Below are 18,092 nucleotides of genomic sequence, written 5' to 3'. Positions count from 1 at the left end.
TGATGTTTTTATTCATCATTTACATCAAAGTTTGCACTGAGAGAACGAAAGAAAAAGACTGAGACTGATTTGAGAACATCAATGTCTCCACTATCTTTGAATTTGCCTCAATGAGAGCAGCAGGAAACATGTTCATTTAAAGAGGTCTTCAGCTCTGTAATATTCTACAAACTTGGGGCACTCACAGTACATAGATGGGGAGGGAGCAGCAGAGGTTGCGATATCCTGACTTGTCAAACTCCAAAAAACTGGATCAAACATTTCCCATAATGCACCTCAGCCGCCTGGCTAACACTCACATCTTTCAAACTCCACACCTCCAGTTTGTAAAGCACATTTTACGTCATGAGGCTGGGTGTTCGAAGAAGTAGTAATGACGACAGATAAACGGGAGCACAGAACGTAACTTGTTGACAGAATATTTGTGCCGATCCTCTGGAAGCCGGGTCACAAGTTCTCCTTCTGGCAGCGTCTCAAAGTCTTTGTGAGCTCGCAGCCTGATGGAGTCTGACAGCTGATCCCCCCGGTACAAATTCACAGAATGACCCGGGGGAGGTGAGGCGTTCAGAGGTGCAAAGTGTTGCGTCACAGAAGGAGGGAAGAAACGAGGGAGCGTGGGAGAGCAGCTCAGAGTTTCAGGAGGAGAAGCTCACAGCAGGTAATCGGTGAGATCAAATCACCTTCTGTCCAGTCTTTATCCTCCTGGATCTTTCTCTTTTTCCTCCACAAAAACTCAACAACAGCTAACCTCATCGTATATAATTCTACTGCAGCTCAAAGGTGAGCTTCAACCTGCGATTTACACTGTTCAGCCTTTTTAGCGCTGAATGAATGAAGCGGGAAACACCCCTGCTATTCTCCTGCACATGACATCCAGCAGGAACAACAGTGGGAGGGACGTTCCCACAGAATTATCAGGCTTCATTCACAACTTTCTCAGCAGATTAAAATGAATTCAAACCGAGCAAGTCCACGGGCAGGAGTGTGGAGTTACAGCGGAGGGAAGAACTGAAGTGATCTGGAACTATCAAGGAAGTGTGGCTTTGTCAAAGATATTCAGTTTATAATCATTAAGAAGAAAGAAATGAACCACGACATGTTCCTATAAGAATAATCCTATAATAAGAATCTTTCCTTCAGACTCATCTTTAGAAATGACAAACGGGAGGTGTTAGGGCCTAAGTTCTGTTTTTGTTTTCAGGCCCAATCAGCCTGTTCCTGTTGGGAGTAAGGCTCTTCCTGTTTGGTACCCTTCAGTTTCTCTGGAGAGGAGTTTTCCTGTTATGTGCTTGTCTGAGACGGTTGCATTGTGTAAATAATTATAATTTATAATGAATATATGTGACCAAGAGGTTTGAGGAAATAAACCAGCAGCAAGTGAGACGTTTTGTATCTAAAGAGCTGTGAGAGAGTCACCGGTGCATGCTGTACCTGTCTCTCTGTACCTGCACAGTGTTCATTATTCAGGAGGTTTCATACTGTGCAACCTAAGTCCTGCTGGCAGCGAGTACCTGTCCTCGTCTCTCAACACCTCCCTGCAGGACCTCCTGAGGCCGTGTGACGCACTCAGCTGGTTCGATTATCAAAAAGAATATGACATCAAACGATGACGTGCAAAAAGTAAAAGGTGGAGTGTTTTGAGCGTATGTTTGGCAGACTTCCTCGCTTTTTCTCCTAACTGCATCCTTGAAGAGAGAGCGCAAACACCCACCTGTTTAATACTTAACTTATATGATAACAACAACTTTATTCAGCTCAGGAAAAGGCCAGGCAGTAAGTGGACCTTGATTTCATTGGCTTAATAAGGGAAGTTAAAAAATGTGTGATCTTACAGTTGCTGTAGCTAGATCTTTAAATATGTTTCTGTGAATGTGTTCTGTAATTATCTTAGATTCAGGTCCTGCATGAAACCTTTCAGCACTTATGGTACAAAGAAAATTCAATGTATGTGATATTGAACCATTTTTACATATCAGACATATTTCTACACTGCCATCTGGTGGTCGGAGGTTTAAACACAACGCAAAACTCAACAACTGCGTGAAACTTTGCGTGTAAACTGTTGCTTACAAAATATACAGTGTTTTTGAGAATCAGTACATTATCTTAAAAACCTAATATTGCAACACCTAAGTGTTCGATACTTACATGACTTGTACTCAGCACTCTGTTTAAAATGCAGCAGCCAGGCCGTTATCCAGAACATCACTACAATTACAGCAGCCCTTTGGCGTACCATTGCTCATTCAGTAGATAATGAATTAAGATGCGTATTATGGGTTAACCGGACTGGATCTGAGCTACACCTCAGACTTTAGTGTAAAATAAATTATCGCACCCAACCAGTCGAACACATGGTCACAATACTCAACTCTACTTTCGTACTTTCCATTTTTAAACTGGACTTTAACTGATTTGCATGATGGACTTATGTTTCTCTTGTTGGCTGTATACGTTTGTTTACTAGCCAAGAAAAAAGCCGCACAATGAAAGCTTTTATCATCATTTGTGTAAACTTCTCTAAAGTCTGCCAACAAACAAGACACGCTGAACAATACATCCTCTATCATGACAGTAAATACAGGAAGCCAGCAGCACTGACAAGAATGTCCGTCAAAATCAGGACCAACGGTAATGTTCCTCAAACCACAGTCTGTATGTTCCTCAAATTATAGTAAACATTTCCACCAAAATATCTGGAATTGTTTAAATGTTTCAGAGGTAATCGAGCACGTCGTATGTCGAAGCGAAGGACAACAACAGAGCAGAACATCGGGACTACACGCATCACTGAGCTGCAGTACCCAATCATGATCCCAGTGCAATTAGCAAGGCTTGTGAGGACAACGATCCTCACAGAGGCTGATAGTACCCTGTTTCTACAGCAACTTCACAGACTCAACATGCTCTCTGTGAACCTTGCAGATATTTACAACAGATCTTTACATTTTACCTGCTCCATCATGCATGTGATAAATTTACCTGCAGGGACTCGACTCCTCTGTGGATCTACTGCAGGAGAAACAGACCCGCTGATGCACTGCTGCCTGTCCTGCCTCCTCCCTTCCCCTCCGAACTGGTCTTGTGACTGTAAGGACAACAGCTGACACCACTCCTACAAAATAAGAGCCCTGGGCTGCCGGAGTAAAGACTCTTTTTCCTGTTTGTTTTCTTTATCTCCTTTCTTGATCCTTAGCTTGTTTAGCCGTCCACGTTCTTTTCTTCTTGTCTTACAAATATGTGCTTTATTTTTAAACTCAAGTGAAGAAACAAACTGCTGTGAAGAACTTGATTGCACTAAAGCTCATGTGATAACACTGAATAAGCACAGAATTGCAGAGTCAATTAGCTTGTAAACGCTCAATTTCGGTGAAATCACAACTCAATTAATCACAAACAATTAATGAATTGATTTTAAGTTCCATTGATGCGAAAAGAAACACTTCCTGTTGCTGCTTCACATTTAAAGCTACGCACCTGGAAGTAGCGCAGTACTTAATTGTGAACAAGATAAACGTATTATGATCAGAGCGAACTGTAAACTGTGATAAAGAGCGATGCTGCAGTCTGTAGTGTTGTAGTTTAACCTGTTACAAAAACAAAAGCATTGGCCCCAGCGCTGACGCTGAAGCTCCACCCTTCATGTCAGATTATCTCAGTGACAAATTCATGCTGTTGTTCCAGAGGAACGCGGTCTTGTCCTTTTTATTTGTAAGCCTCCTGAGGTGAAAGCTGAGACTTGTGACCACAGCGGTGAGGCCTGTCAGCTCCGGTCTGAGAGACAATAAGTTCAAAAGAAACCAGTGTGAAGTCACAGCCCTGGTTTCAGTGCAGAACCAAAGAGGACACATTCAATTTGTTTGCAGTAAACTGCTAATAAGTGCTGATTCTCTGCAGCTTCATTTAAGCCTTTCTTTTCCCTCTTCTGCGGGGTCACTGTTCCTGCAGTGAGGCGGCTGCACAAAGAAACCGGCTCAGGTTTCGTTCTGACTGAAAGACAGCAAACACACAAAACCAAGGGAGACCGAAGGAAACCACGAGAGAGGCTCCCAGCTGAAACACGCTCATCGAGACGGATCAAAGAAGATATCATTCACATTCTTTGATTATCAGATCTTTTCACTGTGTAAGACATACTTTGTTAGGAGTTATAAGAGGGAATGTTAGTGCAGATTTTGCCACACACATTGGTGGAATTTTGCTGTAATGTCAAACGTTTCAGTGGTGTCTGTGCCTCATATGTCATAAAGGTCCCTTACGGTCCGTACTTCCTTAGCCAGTTTAAATCCAGATTTCCCTGCCCTCCCGGCCCCTCCAGCCTGGCTGATCTCTAACATCTGTGAAGTGTTTCCCCACCGTGTCAGCCACATGAACAGAGTTATTAAATGGACTGGATGTCCACTCTCCAACACAAACAACACAACACCAAATTTAACAACACAGCCATGAAAACCAGACCCAAGCCCTACAGGACTACAGGACGTGATCTTACCTGACACCGGAGACAGGACCATGTTCCCTGACCTTTGAACTTCATCAAATTTACTGAAGATGACGTTCAGCCTGGGCAGAGGACGAGAGGAGGGGAGGGGCAGAAAATGAGCATGTTGTGAGAAAAGCAGCACATTTATAACAGCAAACAAACACCCCTGCTGCCTTCAGGCCTGCAGCTGAGCCTCTATAAAACAGAAAAGGGTTTCATTTGATCTTCCACAGAGAGCGGTTCATCACCGCCCTCACTGCTGCATCCAAAAATACACAGGCAATCATAAACACAAAGTCACGTTACAGCAGACTGATATTTGTTGACTCTTTGAAATTAAGAAATATGAGACATGCTTTTTTAATAATTTGTAAAAAAGTAAAAAGAAAGAGAAGATTTGGTGTCAATTTGTGAGATTTGACACAAATTATATGAGCTAAAACAAAATGTGAAATCTGCACTGAACGTCTTCTGTATGATAAAAAAAGACACTCTGTAGTCCGGGACATTTACTATGTAATGACTGAATCAGTCTGTAAGGGTTCCTGTTACTGGAGATTTCTAATAGTTTGTTAACATTTTCACAGAGAGCATTTGAACGCACCGTGACTGAGGCAGGCCCTTCTTTCCCAGGTCCATTCTCACTCGTTCTCCGACGTGACGGTAGATCTCCACGAGGCAGTTCATGGCTCCGTCACGCACCTACAGGTCGACAATAAGAAGAAAACTCAGGTGCCTTTCTTTTTCCACATTCTGTGTGTCAACATCACCTGTTTTCTTGATAAACTAAGAGCATCAGTGAAACTCTCAGCACGCAGCCTCTTTGTTCTTTTAAACTAACACAGAACTTCTCTTTCTCTGTAAATCGACAGTAACAACAAAGTTAACACTTTGCTGGGACTCAATTTAGCAAATGACAGACATCAAATGTATAATTCATAATTCAGACATAATAGATCGTTTTCTTTGCCTCAAAGCTCCTTTTTTTCTTCCTTTTTCCTGTTTTTTAATGTTTTATATGATCACTGGGCCACATTGCTACGATTTATGAGCCATTTCCTTCTTTATTTATAGGAATTCTATGTGTATATTACATGCTCCCACGTCGGTCAGTCTAGTTCCTGTGGTGTGAAATGTCAGGGAAAAACATACAAATCACCGACGGGATGGTTTAGTTAACATTTTAAAACTTCAGTTTACATGAGGGATTGTGAAGATGAAACTCCAGACGACCTTGAAAACAAAGTGCGCCTAGCTTGGAGAGAGGTCCTCTGTATAAGCCTTTAGTTTCTCTGCCTCCTCTGTCATACTGTTGCTTGTTTGGATTAAAAACAATCTTTAAAAACTTTAACAGGAAAATAGCTTCCAGTGAGCAGCACGTTTTGGAACTGGTCTGTTTCTCTCTCCTGTCCTCTAACCACCAAATAACTGGTTCCTGCAGAGCCCACTCATCACTGTTATGATGATGCTTCATAATGCAGTAGAAGATAAGTGCTGCAGTGCACATGATCGAGTGTGTTTGAGGTCAGGAAGGGAAGTTCAAGGGCACAGCTTCCTGTCCTCTAGAGGAAGTGTGATTCCGGTGGTGACAGACCTCTGCAGCCCATCAGACAGAGACAACAAACTCAGACACAGAGCACAGCAGGAGAGAGGAGGGTCTGGTAACCCCACGCTTGCACATGTCTAATAATAGCGACACGGTTCGTCTACCAACATATATGAACACACATTGAACGTGTGAAAGCCAAAAGATGATGTTGAAAAGAAAACGGAACAAAGGGAGTCTGGTTTGTGTCTGCTGAGATGTAATGTTTGTATCTGACCAGCAGAGGGCAGTCAAAGCCCAGTGATACTGCTGTTACAGGCCTGTCCACACACTTCAGTCCAGGTGGGAAGCAGCAGGTCGTACCTGACTTGTGGGATCTCCGAGGAGGTTACAGATGTGAGGAACGATTTTACTGAGTGTCAGACTCTGAGATCCAAACCTGAAGAAAAACACACAACATAACATGAACAGGAACCATTTGTGCATTCCTTTTGACTATGACCGCCGACTCTATCGTTGTTGTTTTTAAATCACCCACATTAGCGAAACTAAAAGTGACGTATAAGTTACATTAATAATTGTAGAAAACAATTTTCAGTAATTTAAAGTAAGAATATCAAACTGTCGTGTTATCTATCTAAAGATGTTTTCTGTACTCACACATTCAGGGTTGAGATGAGACAGAGGCAGAGGCCTTCTCTGGTCCTGTTGTTCTTGTGTTTGAAGCCTCCCATCATTCGCTCCCACACATACTGGACACGCGTCAAAGCACAATGAACAGCACACATACATGCATTTAATCAGCATCTGTAAACACTGCAACATGTTACCAAAACAGTTGAAATCAAGGAGAGATTTTAGTACATATCAGCGAGAGAGAGAGGAGGGTTGATTAAGTTCGTGGAGAGGAATATAGAAACGTGTCTTCTGTTGGACTTTGAGCAACACTTTACAGTTACCATCTGACACAAGACACAAAAAGGTTTGGATGAACACGTGTGCTGTTGTGCACCTGTGGGTTGGCAGCCTGGTCCATAACCTTCAGCAGAAGAGCTTGGTCCTGGTCTCGAACTTGGTCCTTGGCGTCTCCTAAACGATCTATCAGGCTCGGCAGAACTGAGCAGGCAAAGAGGACAGAAAGAAAATCTAAAATCTACTTTAATTTGATGTAAGTATTTATTCTTTTATTCAATCTACTTTATTGTTCTTTAGTCTGTGCTTACTATAAGAAGATCTAAATGAACATTGTCAAATTAAATGCCTGAAATGTCAATCTGAATCGTATTTAAACAGGCCTTCCATTACCGTGTACATGTAGAGTAAAATTAAACATGCACCCAATTCTTAAGTTCTCACAGGCAAAAATCTGACATTTAATAATTTATGTTTAATGTTTTCTGGCAGAAAAAGTGGTGGGGAAAATAAGCATACATAATTTCATATCATAACACTGATAAACTGTGTAAAAAAACCCAAACCATTAATGTCAGTGGTGCTAACGCTGCAAAGGAAAAGCCTCAAAAACCACTGCTCATCGTCATATTGGTGTAAATTCACACTAAAAATTACACAATAGTAGCAAAAAAACAAAATAAAAATCTGTGTCAGAAAGAGCTGCGGGGAAAATCTTATGGCTGAGATGGAAACGTGTATTTAAAGAGTCTGTGAGCATTCAGGACCTGCAAACAAACTAAAGAGTAAACACATACACAAAAACCTTATAAGTGATATATTTAATTATATACTATGCAAATATTTCCATTTTTATATTTAACTATTCATGACAAAAAAAGGATGTATTTATGTTTTAAAATGATGTTGAAAGTATTAGTAAATACAAATAGAAGCAGGATTTTACATGAATATAACGTATAGTGTAGTGATACTATTAACATATCTATATTTCATACAGTCATGCACATTATAAATATAATTATTATAATTATTATTAATTTTAAACCTCACCTGTTCCAACCTGCGTCCTGAATCTCTCCTGCAGTCTGCTGACCAGAGCTGACAGAATGTCCATCCCCAGCAAAACCACCTGACACACAAAAGCAAAGAAGAAAACAACAAGCATGACGCACACAAGCTGTTAAAACGCATCACAATAATGTCTACATCCTAGATAGAAAAGACTCAGAACAACTACAGCCTGATTTCAGCAAAAGAGCAATGAATTTGAATCTGGGCTGCAAAGGATTATGGGTAATTTGAACCAACCGAGAGCTTTTCATTTGAAAATACAGAAAATAAAGAAAGTAATGGTGTTTTGTGAATGAAAATCTAAATATAACCAGTAAATCTTTCATTTGGAGAGGTAAAACACCAAACTCATACAGAACCATGACTGAAGATAGTATTAACATTTTACACTAAGGATTCAGTGAACAAGTCCTCATCTTTCCTTGTCATGGGGTGGTTTGGGAAACTCAATGAACGTCTAGTGAGAGTTCCCCTGCTGACACCATAATCAACACATACGCACCACCTGGACTTCCTGTTCAGTCTCTGGTGCAATTTTTGGAAACTCTTTTATAAGAAAGAGTCGTCATGTAAAGAACAACGGCAAAAGGAACAACACTCTGCTGCCATCTGCTGGGTGTTTACTGGAAGTACTAGTCCAATGCCTGCTGGTTGAAATTCTAACTCCCAGTAAAGTGAAGTAACATGCATATGTAACTGTAACAATTAGCTGATTCATTGATTAGTTTCCAATTAAAATTAAACTACTAATACGACTCATTTCATAAATCATTATTAGTTTGGAGTCCTTTCTTTAAAAAAACACATTTTCTTTAACACACTGAATAAACAGCTCCTCAGGAACGTGTTCATATTCCTGAAAGTCACGTATCTATAATAGTAGTATAAAATGTATTAAACGTTTGTATTTATTCCTGTAATATAGTCAAAGTATTTCTCATAAAAGCTGCCCAGCAAAGTCAAAATATTTCAGAGATTATCTCCTGCCATGTGGTCAGATGTATTATTCGGTGTCACCTGAAATCCAAATCACAGTCATGACCTTTGACCTTTTAGCTGCTCCATCGCTATCAAAAAAAAGCGTTTGAAATCTGTGACTTTTGGACTGTTTGTGAGCCTTTACCAAACATTTTACAATATATTTCTGGTATTTCATAGACCAAACAAGAAAACAAGAGTGCAGAATAATCAATAATTCAAAATCAATGATTGTTGGAGACAGCCCCCTTTTATTTACATTAACGTTTATGTCCTAAAAGGTGAATAAACAGCATTAGGACAGTCCAGCCAACTGCCTCTCGTAAAGGTTGACGTTTACTATCAGTCTCTGCCGTTAAGCTGTCTGCATTTATCAACAGCTGAGCGATCTCTTAATTTACGCGACGGGCCCGGCTCGTCAGCTCACTGCTCTCCGATCAATTAACAAGAGCCATTAGACCACCAGCACTTGAAGCAGCTCTCCTCCATCATTCACCCACACACATCTGAGAGTTATACTGCCAACACACACTCACATTACAGCTCAGGCAGGCAGGAAGCTGAACTCCAAATACTGAAACACTGAATCCTGTAAAAAAAGTCCTCCTTTTCTGTTGGCTCGGTCACAGAGGGAAGGAAACTGGGCTAATGGTGCTGGTAAATTAAGCTCACAGTCACCACCGCTGGCTCACTCGCCTGGGAGCCTCGTCCCCATTACAGACCCGCAGTTATCAAGCAGACCGGAGGAGGCTGCGTTAACAGGGCAGCACAGGAAGCAGACATATGACTGGTTGTGTTGGTATGTGTGTACATATGTGTGCAGCCTTTAAGTCGGTGTGCAGTTTATATGAAACATTCATCTGCCTCTTTCTTTGTTTGTGAAAAACGGAGCGTCACACCAAACTCCATTGACAAAACTGGCATTGCAGGGCTGCTTTCCTTCATACAGCTCTACATTAAAAACAGACTAAAAATTCAGTCATTGACAAAACAACCTCACCACAAGCTCCGTTCATCATCTGTTCAGTCTGCACGGTATCACATGGTCTCCTTTAGAAACACCATTACCCGCTTATTAAGTAATCATACGCTCTCTGAGCACTTTCACAACTTCTGCACTTTGGCCTAAGAGTCGAGACCAACCATCATGTGCTATGTTCAAAAGCTCCTGAAGAGGCACTTAATAAACATTGTGGAGAGAGAATTTAGTCTAAATTAAATATTGAACACAAAATATATGACGTTCACTATTTATGCCACTATTTTTATTTGTCTTTTAAACATGTAATGGTTTCTAATTTCCATGAAGAGCGTAACAACGATGAACAGTGAATATTGGGTTCCAAAAATATTAAAAGCATTGGAAATAGCCTAGTTATTAGATACAAATAGTCCAAGTCACTGGACAAATGCACAAAGAAACACCTTTTCCAGAGTTATTTTTAAATTGGTGCCAGTTTTCTTGATAAGACTCCATAAAAAGGAAAGTAAACAGCACATCTGATGTCTTTAAGTATGGGAGTGCTGCCTTAAAGACGCCTGGATGATGAACGACTAATGACAACATGGAGCAGCTCTACCTTACTGTGCACTGTGGTTTTGATTAATCAGCAGCAGCAGCCTCAAACCCGCATAAATTAAACGCAAACATTCATGGACGGCATGCAAATCATGCACCATAGAAACAGGAGTGATAGCAACCTGCAGTGCACAGACATACTGTATGTAGGTTAGTCTATGACCCACTGTGATGATAGTTGAATTAAACCACCTCTCTGTGTGTCCATTAAGATCCATTACATCCAAAATTAAAACATAATCATATATATGGTGTTATATAACTGTATAATATACGGTACATGTAAAATTGTTAAATATGACTTGTTAAAAAAGGGGGCTTAAATATTAACTACACTGTAAAATACTGTCTTATAAACCACTTTAACATGCTCTTTATTAAATCAATAAAGAACATGGTGTCCAAAACCACCTGTTGTGGTGAAAAATACGTTGAATCAATTGTTTTAGTGACAGTTTGCTGCTTATTAGACTCTAAAATTGGTTCTTTCATACTTAAATAAGTCTGGTTTTGTGAGCTCACACCTGTCCACTGCACCTAAAATGATCTAGAAACAGCTGTAACGCAACTTGTTCAAGAGCATCTGAATTATTATTTTTTAAAAGATGTTAGAAGGTGGAGTATTTTCGGTTTCTCCTTCATTTTCCACTAACAGGCATCTTTTCCGTCTTACCCTAACAAGCTGTCCTCACCTTGAAGTTGCTCGAGTTGACCCAGGAGCTGGCCACTGCGTCCACCATCCTGTCCAGCATGCCCTGGTCCTGCTCCAGGTCTGGGGACTTCCCCTCGTCCAGGATGAGCTCTATGGTCTCCTGGCCCACCTGGAGCCTCTTCCCCAGGTCTTTCTGCATCACCTGCTCCAGCAAATACTCCATGCTCACCACCTCCTCCTCCATGGCTGCTGCTGCTGCCTGGGACAGGAGATTTCAAGGCAACAAGCAGACTTGCAGCCGGCCTCTCTCCCCTTGTTTTGTGCACCAAAGCCCTTACAGTTTCCAGAAACCTGCTGCAGGATACTTGGCCCCGTTTATACGCCAGTTATACTCTTTGAGAGGCGGCTAACGTTGCCGAAATGCGCACCATAATATCCTGCAGTGTTTGGCTGCTGTGGTCATTGCACTTCATTCTCCTATAATGAAATTTAACCAGAAAAAGGGCGACAATTAGGCAAAGTTTACAAACTAGCACATTTACATACAAAGTTAACGGTTACATTTATTCATATATTAGACATAGATTCAGCTTGCTAACCTGTGGCTCAAAACTAGACATAGAAATGCTACTTGAAGTTTAGCTAACCGACCGTTATGTGACTTAACTAGCTCGTGCAGGTGAACGTTAGACGTCAAAACAGTTTATGTAGCTGTTAGCTTCTCCTGCTAGCACACTAGCTGGGTACTAGCAAGCTTTTATCCAAAATACAGTTAAGCTAGTGTTAGCCATGCGAGCTAAGTTAGCCCCTTAGGCGGAGAAGTACGGTAAGCTGTTACGTTACTCACCTTTTTGTAGCGGGTTAATAAATGCGTTATTAATTCAGTGACCGGTTAGAGATTCACTCACCGGATGGACTGAACCGTTCCTTGAAAAAAGTCAGAAGTGGCGATGCTGACTTCGGCCACAAACTACCGTTACTTCATATCACAGCCCACAATTGATTTCTCTGCCTCCTTTTGGTAGTTTAAACTACTCCGTATTTAATACTCAAGGCATTTCATTGTCTAACACGAAAAGCTTTCTATTCACAAGTCATTCATTGTAATTAAAGACTGGCAAAATGATAAATTGCCATAGTAAATCACGTATGTCCCATAGCAGACGCCGTAGAGCCTGCAATGAGAAAACCTGAAGAACAGCGACACCTGCTGGCAGGCCTGCGCACTAACACCCGCCCCTGCACTGCAGGACCAGGGCCAGTTATCCAAAAGTAACCTGATCTGATTTCGACTTTCAGACTGGATTAAATCTTGAAAATGTGATGTTCCGAGTTAAATACGAATTCTGAAATCGGATTAGGTAAAGTAATCCAGTTGTGGTTTTGATCTGGATCAAACCTTCATGTGTTGTTTAAATCTTTTGAGCAGGACTTTGATACATTTGACCAACAGGGCCCAGTTTTATGTTTAATCTTGCTGTTTTCTGTCCCTTTAAATAAAAGCTGGGTATTGCACCTGTTGTTCTTTACACAGTTGAAAGTCTGCGTTGTGATATCTGGTCAGATTTAAAGTAAAACATGTTTAAAAAATGTAGTGTAACTTTAAAAAAAGGGGGGCAAAAGTAAGAGGATGGGTGGATGAGTAGGTGGGCTCTCTGTCAGCTGCAGGTGGCCCTTTACAGCTACAAGGTGTCAGTGTCAAGAGGTCTCATTTTCCTTTCTGGAGCAGCTCATGTCACACCTGGCTCTGGAATGACAACAAAAATCATTCATTTTATGGTTAACGGGAGGCTGGAGCAGGCAGAGTTTGGAGCTGACTGCTCTGCTGCTGACATCAAAGGTAAGACAGAGTGCCTGGAGTTTGTTACAACTGCTTATTTAATTGACATTATCACAATTGAAGTGGATAAAACAAAGTAACAGTGAATACTTCATCTCGAGATTTAAATTAGTCACATATTAAGAGTTTAACGAACATGTGTATGATCATTTTGTAATAATGTGATGGTCTCTAATGTTCCTGTGGTTTCTGTGTAAGAGCCTGACCTCCATGTGGCTTTGACAGGTCCTCTGGTGAAAGGGCTTTGTCCTCTGTGCTCTTGTCATCTTGACTCAGTGATGAATAAACCACGTGCCAACATCAACAAGTTCTCGAATGGGGTCCTTGACCTTTAAAGAGGACAGTAATAAAAAAGCAGAATGAATGAGGGCAACAAAAGGAGGTTCCTTCATCTAAGCCTAAAAATGTCAGTAGTTTAGATGCACAGCATCCGACATGTGTTTGGATTATGTTCTCTTGTATATTGAATCATTGCCGTGCCGTCCCCGCCTCTCTTCTCCCATTTCCTGTCAATCTTCTTTCACACTTTCATAAAGGCAAGAAATACTTAAAGGTAGTTTTGCTTTCTGTCAGGCCAGCACAATCCTGATTTATCCTGAACTCTGACAGATCTGTTCCGGGCGGCCGCGGAGGCGGGGCCTAACCACATCCTGAAGATGTACAACTCAAAGGGTGGCGTGGTGAACATCTCCCCCCGGCTGGAGGCCAACAGCGAGGACTCCTACTACCGACTGGATGTGGTGGCGTCGGACCTGCAGAGTGAGCGGCCTCCTCTGTGACAGAGTTGTTTCTTAAATCTAATAAGTCCTCTTTTAAATGAGAAACCGTTTTTGGAAGATACTCTTTTTTTTAAAAGCAGGGCCGCAGCTTACATCGCAACACAACATCAGTGTTGGTTCTGGGATTTTAACAATCAATATAGTTAAGTAACATGGTTAAATGTTTTTTAGATATAAAAGGTAAATTGAAGAGTGTATGAAACTTTTTTTTCTTGTCAAATGCTGGATATTTTCACCAGTTCAGGACTCTGACATGTTCTATTTTAAAGGAAGAACCATTGTTGTAGAAACAATTCTCAGATATCTGCAGCCGCCTGCATCTATGACTCAGCACTACAAAAAGATAGCATCAATGTTTTAAAACTTCTTTTTGTTTTGGACCAACAAGCCTGCAGCCTGGCTTTCTCTTGGTTCAGAAATTTCGTTCCATAAAGTCGTGTGTGTGGTGTTTGTTTTTGTCCGCCTGCAGGTGTGGGGATGCCGACAGAGCTGGACAACATGGAATACAGGTGAGTGCATCCTGTGAAGGGGATTCATTGTTCTAGATGCAAAGGACTTGCTGTTGTTTCCCATCTCCGTCCGCAGGCTGCATCATCTGGAAAGCAAAGTCATCGAGGACGTGGGGAAGACTCCGGACATCATCTGTGAGCTGAAGAGCCAAGTGGAGTCTTTTAAGAGGAAGCTGGAGGTTTGTCGCTGTAATCCAAAAACAACACACTATTGAGTAAAAGTTTATCTTCACCAGAGACAACGGCATAGCTTCAGCCCTCATACAGTTGTTTTCCCCTGTCAGAGTGTGAAGCACCTGAGCTGGATGGGTCTGTTTAAAGAAGACAGCGACCATCAGCTCTCCAAGTTCTCCCCGAAACCAAGAACGTCTCACCTGAGCACGGAGGAGGAGCGCCAACAAGTCCGCAGGAAGTTCCTCAACATGAGGTGACCTCGTCTGATTTCACTGCTGATGAATGCTGCCTTTTCTCTCACTGTCCACTTTCGTCCATGGAGTCTGGTGTGTGTGCAGAGAGCGATGTAACGTCTGTTTGTGGTTAAAACAATCATCTTCCTCCAAACAGGGATCCTTTCTGTAATGTTGTAATGTTGTGTTGCCGTAGCTCACTGCAGGTGACGGAAGAAGTGAGAGAGCATCTAAAAACCCCCATTTTTGACAACTGGTGAGCACAAACACACATAAACCCACTCCTAGACTCACACACACACACCTGTCTCAGCTGTGTGTCTTGTTGCGAACAGGCAGTGGGAGGAGGCGGAGATGCTGGTGCTCCTCCAGGTGATGTTCACAGACCTGGACTTCCTGACGGCGTTTCACATCGAGCTGGAGGTCCTGCAGAACTTCCTGTTCGAGGTCTACTGCCACTACAACAGCATCCCCTTCCACAACTTCCAGCACTGCTTCTGCGTCACTCAGATGGTAACGATTTTAAATAGAAATGATTGAAAGTACTGAAGTTAAAATAATGCATGCAGAAAAACATCTGACATCCTGAACATAACGACTTTGATGCTTCATTTTGTCCTCAGGGCATTGGCTTCCTTTGCACATTTCCTGTACAGTGTGATGTTTGCATTTCAAAAGAGGACATTTCTGCTCCACCTGACGGACGCTCTCTACGTGCAGGCTGATGTTGTGGAGAGGTTAAATAATGGCGAGGTGGAGCTGTGTTCAGGTGTTACTGCTGTTTGTTTGCAGATGTACGGGCTGATCTGGCTGACGGACCTCAGGAGTAAATTATCAAGAATCGACCTGTTGATCATGTTGGCCTCGGCTCTGTGCCACGACCTCGACCACCCCGGCTACAACAACGTCTACCAGGTCAAGTGTTTAATCAGGGGGTTTTAATCAGTTTGTCCGTGAATAAAGGTGTTAATGTGATGTTGATTTAGATATTTCTGTAAATTCACACAGATCAACGCTCAAACCGACTTAGCTATTCGCTACAACGACATTTCACCGCTGGAAAACCACCACTGTGCTGTCGCCTTCGGCATCCTGGCCAAGGTACAAAGAACAAGATGCATGGAAGGAATAAAAGAGGATTGTGTTGTAGAAATGAAATACTGAATGACTGATAATAAACAGAACATCAGAACAACAGACGAGCAACAGCTACCAGTTATTCCTGATCAGAAACGCGTAAAACATCTGAGGTTAGAGAACAAGAACGTCTCTCTGGAGTTCAGACATTGATTATTATTATTTAGATTCAAAGGTGTTTTAACTTGTTTTATTCAGTTACAATATTAAAGGAACCCTACATCTTTTTCACTGCTCATATTCTGCTTAACAAAATAAAAACGCACATTAGACTGTCCTACTTCCCTGGTTTGAAACTTGAGACTGAAATGAGACTTTATCTTTGCAGCCAGAGTGCAACATCCTCAAAAACCTGACCTGCGAGCAGTACAAACTCATCCGAGGAGGAATGATAAAGTAAGCTCACGGCCTTGATTGCTTTGTTTATGATGATGTTGTATCTTTAATTGTTGTTATTAAAAATGATTTCTGCAGGTGCATCTTGGCCACCGACATGGCGAGACACAACGAAATTCTCAACAAGTTCAAAATGCTGCAGCCGGTGTTCGACTTTACCAACAAGGACCACAAGGAAGTGGTAAAAATACCCTCTGGGACCTCCTGTTAACTGTGTTTAATTAGTTCAAGGCTTCATGTGGGTTTCAGGTCAATTCATTTAACTCCTCCCTCTACATTAAAACACCTTAACAACCATGTATACATACATAGATTTTAATACAAGCCCTTGCAGGTTTCAGCTCCCTTGACTTTTATATGGCCTTCATGTGTGTGAAACAAATAAAGGTAAACACACAACTGGAAGTCAACAAAAAATGATAAACCTCGTACCTGTGACTGTAACTCTGCGTCTGATTCCAGCTGATGAAGATCATGGTGAAGGTGAGCGACATCTCCAACGAGGCGAGGCCGATGGCCGTGGCCGAGCCCTGGCTGGACTGTCTGCTGCAGGAGTTCTTCAACCAGGTTTGTACTCTCACTCTACAGATCAGTAAACAGGAAGTGACTGCAAAAAAGGCTGAGGGATGGAGTAGGCAACATGAGGAAGTTGAATATCTGGTACATTTACCCCCAAGGTTTCAGTCATTACAGCCTGTTTCAACTTTCTGTCACTTAGATCCCAGGAGAGGTAAAAACAGGGCCCAGATTCAAAAGTATCAGAACCCCCCTTTAAGTGATTTCAGTTCTTTAAAAATGTTCTCTTTAAGTTCAAATGAAACCAGTGATAATCGTTAGTTCTTGTTGTGCAGAGTGACACAGAGAAGCTCAAAGGGCTTCCAGTGACTCCTTTCATGGACCGAGACAAAGTGTCCAAACCGTCCTCTCAGACCAACTTCATCCGGTTTGTCCTCCTGCCGCTCTTCACCGAGCTCACCAAGCTGTTCCCCTGTCTGGAGGTAAAATATCAGCGCTGCTTTCTGCTGTCACAGATGATTCTGCTCTCTTGTTGATAATTGTCTGATTTCTGATGCAGAAGTGACGCCTTTAAATGTTCTGGTTTCATGTCGTCTTGCAGCAACATATTCTGGAGCCGGTGCGGCGGGCCCTGGAGTATTACTCTGACCTGGAGAGAGCCGGCAAGGACGAGGAGGGGACGACCAAAGCCTGAGGAGGGAGAGGCGGTGTCTAAATGTTTATGTATGTGTGCACTGACAGCATATTCACCAGCAGTGTTAGAGGACGTTTTGAGGTGATTATTTTAGGGATGCACTCATCCAACTTTTCAGATATGTTTGGGACTTTAGCTTTTTAGCTGCAGGAGAAATGCAGGATCAACAGCAGCAGGGCAGGTAACCGACTAAAGTTTCTACAGACGACAAACGAAGGAGTTCAAGTTTTCACAGGTAAAACACGAGACTCGAACGCTGATGTAAAATGAGTAAGGAGAGCTGGGCGGATAGCGGGTGTTTAAATCACATTTTTATGTAGTAGAGGGCTGAATGGATGATGACTGTCAGACATCAGCGCTGGAACACAGCATCACCAGTCTGCCTTAGTCTTTCTCTCACTGACACTGTGATTATTATTTTATGTTTAAGGCAACATCAGGCTGGATTTAATCACTGACTTTATAAAACAAACTTATAACTTTGTAGATAAAACAAGCAGCCGTAGAAATATTTGAAATATCTAGCATGAAACAGACCGACACTTAAACCTCCCAAAGCAACATGGCCGCCTGATGCTCTGCTGACATGA

The 18,092-nt window shown here is 41.9% G+C and overlaps 2 protein-coding genes and 1 non-coding gene across 3 annotated transcripts in view; 2 read left to right on the top strand and 1 right to left on the bottom strand.

The window, feature by feature from the left end:
- LOC138603468 (CLIP-associating protein 1-A-like) overlaps window positions 1-12,167 on the bottom strand; it is a 36,274-nt gene extending 24,107 nt beyond the window's left edge. The window contains exons 1-8 of the mRNA XM_069675261.1: window positions 12,072-12,167; window positions 11,265-11,701; window positions 7,995-8,073; window positions 7,042-7,145; window positions 6,690-6,781; window positions 6,393-6,468; window positions 5,088-5,185; window positions 4,493-4,563 (exon numbers count right to left, since the gene is read on the bottom strand). Of these exons, the coding sequence (XP_069531362.1) occupies window positions 4,493-4,563; window positions 5,088-5,185; window positions 6,393-6,468; window positions 6,690-6,781; window positions 7,042-7,145; window positions 7,995-8,073; window positions 11,265-11,468 (724 nt within the window). The 5' untranslated portion in view covers window positions 11,469-11,701; window positions 12,072-12,167. The remainder of the gene's footprint in view (window positions 1-4,492; window positions 4,564-5,087; window positions 5,186-6,392; window positions 6,469-6,689; window positions 6,782-7,041; window positions 7,146-7,994; window positions 8,074-11,264; window positions 11,702-12,071) is intronic.
- On the top strand, window positions 8,431-8,560 carry LOC138603814 (U4atac minor spliceosomal RNA). Its single transcript, XR_011309268.1, has one exon. It is a non-coding gene; the product is annotated as a U4atac minor spliceosomal RNA (small nuclear RNA).
- An 833-nt stretch (window positions 12,168-13,000) lies between the features above and the next one.
- Window positions 13,001-17,502, top strand: LOC138603281 (high affinity cGMP-specific 3',5'-cyclic phosphodiesterase 9A-like). Its single transcript, XM_069674961.1, has 14 exons — window positions 13,001-13,064; window positions 13,674-13,823; window positions 14,313-14,352; window positions 14,429-14,531; window positions 14,637-14,779; window positions 14,956-15,015; window positions 15,095-15,272; window positions 15,552-15,674; window positions 15,768-15,860; window positions 16,225-16,292; window positions 16,371-16,473; window positions 16,755-16,859; window positions 17,144-17,290; window positions 17,410-17,502. The coding sequence occupies exons 1-14, from the start codon at window positions 13,001-13,003 to the stop codon at window positions 17,500-17,502; spliced, it is 1,470 nt and encodes a 489-aa protein (XP_069531062.1).
- Window positions 17,503-18,092: the final 590 nt, after the last annotated feature.

Source organism: Semicossyphus pulcher, unplaced genomic scaffold, assembly GCF_022749685.1.
Source record: "Semicossyphus pulcher isolate SPU_LCO1_2020_fin unplaced genomic scaffold, fSemPul1.0.p SCAF_24, whole genome shotgun sequence".
In the NCBI taxonomy this organism is placed as follows: domain Eukaryota; kingdom Metazoa; phylum Chordata; class Actinopteri; order Labriformes; family Labridae; genus Semicossyphus; species Semicossyphus pulcher.
The sequence above is the reverse complement of the archived record's forward strand: the minus strand, read 5'-3'. Positions and strand labels throughout refer to the sequence as shown.